General features: G+C 32.5%; 1 protein-coding gene across 3 annotated transcripts; it reads right to left on the minus strand.

The window, feature by feature from the left end:
- Window positions 1-734: 734 nt before the first annotated feature.
- Window positions 735-8,483, minus strand: LOC107886207 (transcription factor ICE1). 3 transcript variants are annotated; one of them, XR_005922700.1, is made up of 5 exons: window positions 7,015-8,483; window positions 5,851-6,078; window positions 5,398-5,568; window positions 4,950-5,090; window positions 735-801 (listed from the first exon to the last, which is right to left on the minus strand). XR_005922700.1 is itself a non-coding variant. In XM_016810079.2 (4 exons), the coding sequence occupies exons 1-4, from the start codon at window positions 8,194-8,196 to the stop codon at window positions 5,007-5,009; spliced, it is 1,665 nt and encodes a 554-aa protein (XP_016665568.1). In that variant the 5' UTR covers window positions 8,197-8,483; the 3' UTR covers window positions 4,776-5,006. The 3 variants fall into 3 exon arrangements, 1 of the variants encoding a protein (XP_016665568.1); XR_001680663.2 differs by lacking the exon at window positions 735-801 and adding an exon at window positions 4,776-4,880; XM_016810079.2 differs by lacking the exon at window positions 735-801 and having other exon boundaries at window positions 4,776-5,090.
- Window positions 8,484-8,970: the final 487 nt, after the last annotated feature.

An 8,970-nucleotide genomic window follows, 5' to 3' on the forward strand; every position in this document is an offset into this window, starting at 1 on the left:
ACATATATAATTCATATCATCACTTTAAATACTAAACTTATTCATTACTTATCATCAAACATAGATTATTTTCATTTTCAATATCAATTCGTAATTTACTTTTAATTAATATAACTATTTATTAATCACATATATTAAAAATTTAACAATTTCTATTTACTTATAAACTTACCTTGGACGATGTAAAACGGAACGAGACAGCTAGTCGATAACTTTCGTTTTTTCCCGATCCAATTCCAATTTCTTTGGTTCTTGGTCTAAACATATTCAAATTAAACTCATTCAAATATATTTTCATTCAATTTAGTCCAAAAATACATAAATAGGCAAATTACCATTTTACCCCTGACATTTACACTTTTTACAATTTAATCCCTATTGCACAAAACACAAAATATGCAAACTTTCAATATGCCCATGTTTGACCGAATATTCCTAGTATTCATACAAGTCCTTACATTTCATTTATTTCACATTTTAGTCCCTCAAATTATTATTTTTGCAATTTAACCCTAATTACTCAAATTCATCAAAAATTCAAATACAAAACATATTAATCCAAAACATATCTTCCAAAATTCATCATCAAACATCACAAAACACAAATATTAATCAATGACATAACTCAAAATATTCATCAAAATCAAAAATTCTAGCATGGGTCGGATAGTATTCGAAGCAACGATCTCAAAAACATAAAAATTATCAAAAACCGAACTTGTTTCATACCTTGATTGAGCTCCAAAAATGGCTGAACTCTAAGCTTTGTTTCTTCTTTTCCTTTTTTATGATATTCGGTCACTAAGAAAGATAATGAATATGGCTTTTAATTATGATATATTATATCATATATAAGTTATTAATTATCTTACAAATTTAACTTTTTAAAATTAATTAGAAAACCATATTTAACAAGTACAAAACCGTCCACTTACAAAATCAATGGAATAATTGCAACATAAGCAGTTCCTCTTATAAAGACACATTCATTTTGGCCCTTTTATAATTAACCATCAAATTTTCATTTTACGCGATTAAGTCCTTTTATTTAATCGGGCACTCGAACGAAAAAATTAAATCACGAAAATTTCACACACACAAATTCACACATAATAAATACATAAAATATTTTTAAAATATTTTTCTGACTCGGATTCATGGTCCCGAAACCACCCTTCCAATTAGGGTCTAAATCGGGCCGTTACATTACTATCCATCAGCTCAGGAGGAGCTTACTGATCATAGCTCGAAAGAGCGAAAATAATAATGAATTAACGGATTACTGATTTATATGTTATGTATATCACCCGAGTATCCTTTGATATTCTAATAGGTTCAACGGGCATAAATTTTGTTATTAATTATGTGAAAAAGCTATGTGTTACACGGATGAATTACTGTTATATGAATGAAATACTATTTATAGAGATGAGTTACTATTATCGAATGAATTACTGTTTATATGATTGAGAGTGAAATGTTACAAATGATCTATATGATATATGTGAATTTGATATGACACAATGTATTGAGTATTGAATTGAGATATTGGATGGTTACATGCACTTATGTGACTAACTTGTTGATGAATGCTTGTGTATAGGCATTTGGCAAGTGAATTTAATATACTTTGTTTAATTGTTTGATTATATTTTAATGGTAAGTTAAATTCTGAATTATACGGGCTTAAGCTTACTCTGTTTCTTTTCCGTATTTTATAGAGGTTCAATAGCTTGCTCAATTTAGATTAAGCCAGAGTTACGCATCACACTATCCAGTTGCCGATTGGTACCTTTGAATTTATGGATATTTTTAAACATGACATGTATAGGCTAGTTGTAAAGATGATAGTTATGGTTACTTGAGTTAGAGATTTTGGTACATGTTGTGGTATAAGATAAAGCCATGTGATTTGGCTTAACTTGGTATAATGTTTTGGTTGTGTATAAGTATTCAACTATTGTATGTTTTAGCAAGTAGTAAATGGAATAGAAATATGTAATGTTGTTTTGATATGTGATAGGCATATGAATGGAAGATGATTGTGATTGAATTAGTCTAAAATGTGTATGAAATGTTTTGGGTTGGCTGCCTATTAAGCTGTAAAAATGTTGCAATTTATGCTTGTGCAGTTATGTAAAAATAGGGTGGCAAAAATGGCTTTGAAAATAGCCTATTTTTGTCCACACAAGTAGAGATACGGGCATGTGTCTCAGCCGTGTGTGACACACGGTCATGTTACACGGCCGCGTGTTCCCTAATGTTGAAATTAAAATGAAGTCAGTATACTCCACACTGTCTCACACACGGGCGTGTGACTGGCCATGTGGTACAAGTCAGTGTCCCCCCTAATTGGCACACGACCTAGCACACGGGCATGTGACTTGGCCGTGTTGCATAAGTTAGTATACCCTACAAGTTTTGCACGGCCTAACACATGGCTTGGCACACGGGCGTGTGTGGCCACTTCGAAGGGTACACGGGCTAGACACACGGGTGTGTAGTTGACCGTGTGACCCAAGTCAATATGTACCCCCTGTTTTCACACGGTTTGTGACACGGGCGTGTCTGGTGGTCGTGTGAGACACACGGCCTGCCCACACGGGCGTGTGTCCTCCGTTTTGAGAAAAAAATTCAAAGTTTGAGAAAGTTTTATAAGTTATTGGTTTAGTCCCGAACCGGTTCTAAAGCATGTTTAAGGCCTCATAGGCTATTATAAGGGACAAATTGATTGTGATTGAATGAGTATTGTATAAATTGATCGAATATATAAGAAAAGCACTATTATATGTGTTATAAGTCCGGTAATGCTTCGTAACCCCATTCCAGCGTTGAATACGGGTGAGGGGTGTTACAACTTTCATTATCAATGCTTATTCCAAAATCAAGTGTTAAATTTCTGTTATAGCATAATACTTGTAATCTTGTAAGTTCTAATAAACTTCTTTGTGGACCGACCTCAAACTCACGAGATTTTATTACTTGAATATAACCTGCACTTGGGTTGTAGACCTAGAAAGTCACTGTCAGTAATACTTCGAAGACTTCTTCCATAGAAGTCAATCCCCCTCAACAATAAAAGGCGCATTTTATTATTGATTGTGGATCGTTTCCTCTAGGAGAAGTCTTCAAAGTGTCATCCTTGGGGACACCATCCCGTCTCAGCAACAAAAGGTATTTTCTTTCAGGAGGATTTTACCCTCTCCCTCCATAAAGAGTTGTGTACAGTTCACAAAAAGGAACGTCTCGACCGTACATAGACATACAACCACCCACCAAGTGGTGATGTGGACATTTCGCCTTTAATGAGATCAAACCTCTAACCTATTGTATATAGATTAATTACTGAGGTATAAGGTACCACTTAAAAAAATTAGAATTGAAGTCACTAAATTTAAATACCAATAGATTGTCGAACTATGTTTACCAATTGAATTATGTCCAAATTATCAATGTGACAATTGAAGCGGCCATAGTGAATTAAATATTATATTAAATTTTAATATGCAATTGTGAGTAAATGATAAATGACGTTGAAAATTTATCAAATAAAATCATTAGTATATTTTTTTAGATATTTACGAAATGATTTATACTACATCAATAAATTTCATAATTTTAAAGATATATAATTATTAATTAATAGTATATGATGCATATCATCGTAAATAATAACATTTTATAATCAATAATAATATAAAGGTAAACATTAGAATAAGTAATTTATAATATACAAATAAAAACATTTTTTTTCGGTGGAAGTAAATAGTCAAAGGACAGCAATTACAAGACTAACAAACAGATATTAAAACAGCCATATCTTAAATTAGAAAAGCTTTAACCAAAACTGGGGATAGTTATAAATCTGTAAATTACAATGGTGAATGTCTGTAAATATTATGAATAAAATAATAATAAATGATATATGATAAAATAAATAATTGATAATATAAAATAATAGTAAAATTAATTACATTTGTACAATTTTGTATAAACTAAGTAAAAAGGTTATAAATATATTTGTATTAAAAATTTCAAATTCGAAAGCTTAACTTGCAATTAAATTATCAATTATATGTTTTTAAAATTTACATCAAATTAATTAATAAATTTTTTATAGAATATTATAATACTTATATTTTAAATACTTCATATGTAAATTTAGATAGAAAAACTAAAATGGAAAGATCATATATTTAGTTTCTACAAATATTAAGCCTTAATTTTTTTGTTATATTTATTTCTATTTTAAATTTTAAATTTCATATTAATGTAATATAATGAAGATTATTTTAATTAATTTTTATAAAACATTAAACTATCATGTAACATTTTGATAATATCACATACATAATATATGATATTAAAATTAGTATATGTTATGAACTAGAGCAGTAGGTTCATTGGTCGAAAGAGAGTTCACCTATACTCGACATCAAAGTTCGCCTGTGTGGTAGTATGTGTGAGTTTGAGCTCATGTTGTAAAAAAAAAACTAGTATATATTATAGCAAGGAGATGTAAATTAGACTGTTTTTAAATGTTGCTCAAGTTTTGTTCTAATGTCAAATTTGAGACAAAGCAGCACGTTTCATGCAACGTAGAGAATTGGCTTAGCTGGAAAAGTCCATAACAATTCCAGGATCATATCAACCCACTTTCTCAGGTTCATATGAGTATTGTCTTTAAAAACGAATCTGAAATCTGAATTTAAAGTGTTTCAAATCTAAGGCCTAAGGCACATGTTTGCTCGACTATAGTCTACATACATTCCAAATATAACAACATATGTTTTTATTAGTAAAAAGCGGAAAAAGATTTTGCAAATTACAGATTATCAGTTTGTCCAAAAGTTTAGCTTAGTTGATGATGAGTTTCTGACCTGAAGAAACAAAGTTAAAAGTTTTTCAGGTTTATATAATTTGATCTGGTGGAACAAATATACACTTACCTCAAGGAGATTTCAAGACTATTCATGGTCAAAATATAAACTTGGGGGAAGAAACCTCTATATCATGTTGGGGAAGCCAGTTGAATCCAAAAGTACAGCTTTGATATTCTCAGGATTGATGTCCTGCCCTTCCTTGCATTGCTGGAAATTGGAAAAACACAACAATTAGTATGTTAAAACTCAAAAGTGAACTGTGAATTCTCAATAAGAATATAGAAGATACCCCTCCTATCCTTTACTTGCATGATAAACCAGATAGGAGAAAGCTATAATCCAAACTGCAGATGCTTTTCTCATGATAACAGAGTTGGCTAAGAGGGAAAACTACATATATTCGTTTTTCTTTCGTGTCATGATCATGTTAAAGTTTTCACGGTCACCACCGTTATTGCTGTCATCAACTTTTGAAAAGCAAAATGGGAAGTTTACAAGGGGTCAGAAAATGTACCTCAGCTCGAAAGATATCCATGGAAAAACCGTTGAAACAGCTAATGACTGCTTGCTGGGCGTCAAGTCCAAGGTTGTCCAAAGCCCTGATTATGGAGAGCAAAAGACCTGGTCTTCGCCCACAGAACATGTGGATGTTTACAGCTTTTCCTTCTCTCAGCCTTACTTCAACCTATATAAATACAGTCACACACACACATTTGGCTAAATCAGTTGGCGTACAATTTGGCTAAATTTTACAATGTGACTCATATCGAATGACGCTACATGCAACCCAATTCTATGTTACTCTCTGACTCTTCATTTTTCTTCAAGTACCCATGTACAACATATTTATGATCAGTTAAATACTGATATTTGCTAAAATTCAGAAAGACCTAACTAGATATAATTGCAGAAACAAAGAAAAGTGAAAGGTGAAAGTAACTTTTCATGATACAGATATGAAGCTTACTCTTGCTGGCTGCCCATTCAGACCCGGTGATGAACTGGGGCCAAGTTCATCCTTGATACGGCTAGGAAAGGTAGCTGGAGTGGGTGTCAATGGATGGAAACTGCTGGTTGTAGGTGTCAGTGAGGAGCTTGGAAGGATTGACTCCAATTCATTGTGGAGGTCATTGATTCTCTGTAGAAGTTCCTTCAGGTACTCGATAGCATCCCCAAGAATTGAAGCTCTATCCATCTATAAGTAAAAGGAGAAGGTAAATCATACTATTTCTAAGAAGCAAAAATGAGAAAATATGAACTTTCCAAAACCCTTCTTTTGCAAGTAAAGTAACATGCTCCTTCGTCGAGGTTAGTTAGATTAGAAGTTTAACTACTCTTCATTTGACAAACCCATGGGTATGGGGTACATTCAAATTTTTTAAAGTTGTTTCCATGAATTTAGAGAGTCGGCTTCGTGGGCGAGCTAAACATAGATACTTGAAGAAAAATATAAACACAGAGCACATAAGATGTGTGTTGAGAATGTGCCTGAGAATGTGCCTTAGACTTGCTTAATAATAGGTCTGTAGACCAAGTCTTTAGGGCTTTTTAATTTTTAATTTTTTGTGAAATGATTTTAGGAGTAAGTTAAGTGTTTGTGGTATGATTTTAGGAGTAAGTTTAACAGGCTTCTGTTTTTTTTTTTTTTTGCCTATATAATCTTAACAATACAACAGATTATTGTGTGCTTTCAATATATCTTTCTTTCATATTTTCAGTGTTTTATATTGTTGCTAAAATACCAACAATGTAACTATTTACGGTGCTCAAATATAAAAGTATAAAGACATGATAAGAAAAGATTGCAAGTATTGAACTTTACTTATGGATGAGTTGAAAGAAGTTACTGAAATGTGGTCCAAAGAATTATGGTGAAATTTGAAACACACAACCAGACTCCATGTGAGAGAAATTAATGCTAACTTTCTCACAGCTTTTTGAGAACACATAAAAACAAAAGATTGCCAGTGACTCACATATAATCCAAAAATGCCACCCAGAAAACAAAAACACACACACCAAAATAAGAAAAAGTAAGAAAATTTGATGTTTTTCCGAGGATCAAAATGAACACAATAGTTCATACTTGAATTCACAAGATAAAAAAGAAAGTCTGAAAGAAAATTCTTACTTTGCTAATCTTTGGAACAACAGAGCGCAACATGTAAAGCCTATCATTGAGTTTCTTCCGACGGCGCCTCTCAGCCATCAAATTCTTAGCAGGAAGCCCTTTCCTTTTACCCTTTTGGTTTTGGTCTCCTCCAGTAGCACTAGTGTTTGCATTTATGGTATTTCCCCCATTTTTAAGAGTTTCCTCCACCTTGGTATTCTCAGTAAACTCATCTGAATCATAATTCAGAGCTGACCCATCAATGCTCACATCTTCTACATCATCTCTGCTGTTAATTTTCCTCTTCTCATTCTCTTCTTTACCCATTTCTTTCTTCCCTTTATCTCCCCCAGTACCACTTGAAACACTAACCTTTCCTCCATCTAACACCCCGAAATTTGGTCCACTATCAGTTGAATTCTTCCTCATAGCTGCTCTTTTTTGGAATAAATTAGGTTGTGCACCAACGGAAGGACAACTTTCTAGTGGCCTTAACAACTTAGATCTCTTTAAAAACAGAGCATTTCCAGGATTCTCATCAAACCCTTGAAAACCAGCAAACCCGGCACCATTTTCTGGTAGCTGAGCTATCCGAGAACTCGAAAACTGAGCCTCAGGACACAAATTAGCAGGGTCTAAATGATTATCATGACCTAGATCAGTTAAACTACCCAAAACCCCAGCATTTCCCCTGTTCAACAAATTAATACCATTTGTTGCTTGGTTGTCAAGGAACCCAATTTCACTCAAATCAAAACCATGGTCTAAAGGGCTATTAGAAACAAAATTAAGGATTGAAGATAAGTTTGGTTTTGGTTGGCAAAAGTACTGCACCTGAGATGGGTTAAGATGGTTGAAAACGGAGGAAGATGGTGAACATGAAGATGAAGAATCCACTGAAGGAAGAGAATGATGATGGAGCAAAAGATTATCTCTATGATGGTCACCAAGATTTGAAGTAAAGGAAAGGTCTCTAATATCTTGATGGCTTGAAATGCTGTTGTTTCCTACGTACCATTCATCATCTAACATGGATTTGAATGTTGAAAAAGTACCCATATCTTCTTTGTTCTCCATTATAACACCACTGTTATTGTTGTTATTATTATTGTTGCTGTTGTAGTTGGTTCGGTTCCATGAAGCTGAGTCTTCATCTTCTTTATCTTCCATCCAAATAACACCGCCATTAACCCTTGGAAGCATGGGTTTCGGGAGAACTTCTTGATTATGCAGGACTCCAAAATTTCTTTGTTTTCTTTGAAAAGAGAGAATCAAAACCTACCTTTGTTTTTTGTTGAGCGATTATGAATTTAAAATAGTGGGGGGAGGGGGAATGGGGCAGCTTTTGAGAGAGAGAGAGAGAGAGTGAGAGAGTTGCAGAAATGGCGAAAGCTTTTTGATTGAATCAGCTAAAGAGAAAAACAATCAAATTGTCGACTTTAGAAGGATTAAATGATACGTGGTGAAATAAATAAAAAGGTAATAAAGTTTGAGGAATTGAAATTGGGTGTAACTTTGTAGAGGTCACTTCCAAAATCTTCATATAAAACACACAAAATGCTCAAATTAGGCTAAAATTAGGCTAAAATTTGTTAAATAAACCTTTCAAAAAGAAAAAGTTTAAATTCAAATATCTTATAGATTTTAAATTATACTTTTATTTTTTAAATAATATTTAATTCAATTTATATGTTTTATTTTAAATACATCAATATTTGCATAACTTTTATTATAAAGTAAATAAAAATGTCTTTCTTAAAGTTTAAGCCCTTACATGATTATTTTTTGAAAGATTTGACAATAATCTAAGCTCTAATGTGAACATTTAGTGAATTTATAATAGGGTTGTTTCTAAACCTAATATATAAAAAAAGCCTAAGTAAAATAAGTTAATAGTAAATTAAGATTTTAATTGAAAATAACACTCAATTGAGCCCTTGGTCGAATTAATTTTAATATAAATCCCTTAAGTCCGTT

This window comes from Gossypium hirsutum, chromosome A03 (assembly GCF_007990345.1).
Source record: "Gossypium hirsutum isolate 1008001.06 chromosome A03, Gossypium_hirsutum_v2.1, whole genome shotgun sequence".
Classification (NCBI taxonomy): Eukaryota; Viridiplantae; Streptophyta; class Magnoliopsida; order Malvales; family Malvaceae; genus Gossypium; species Gossypium hirsutum.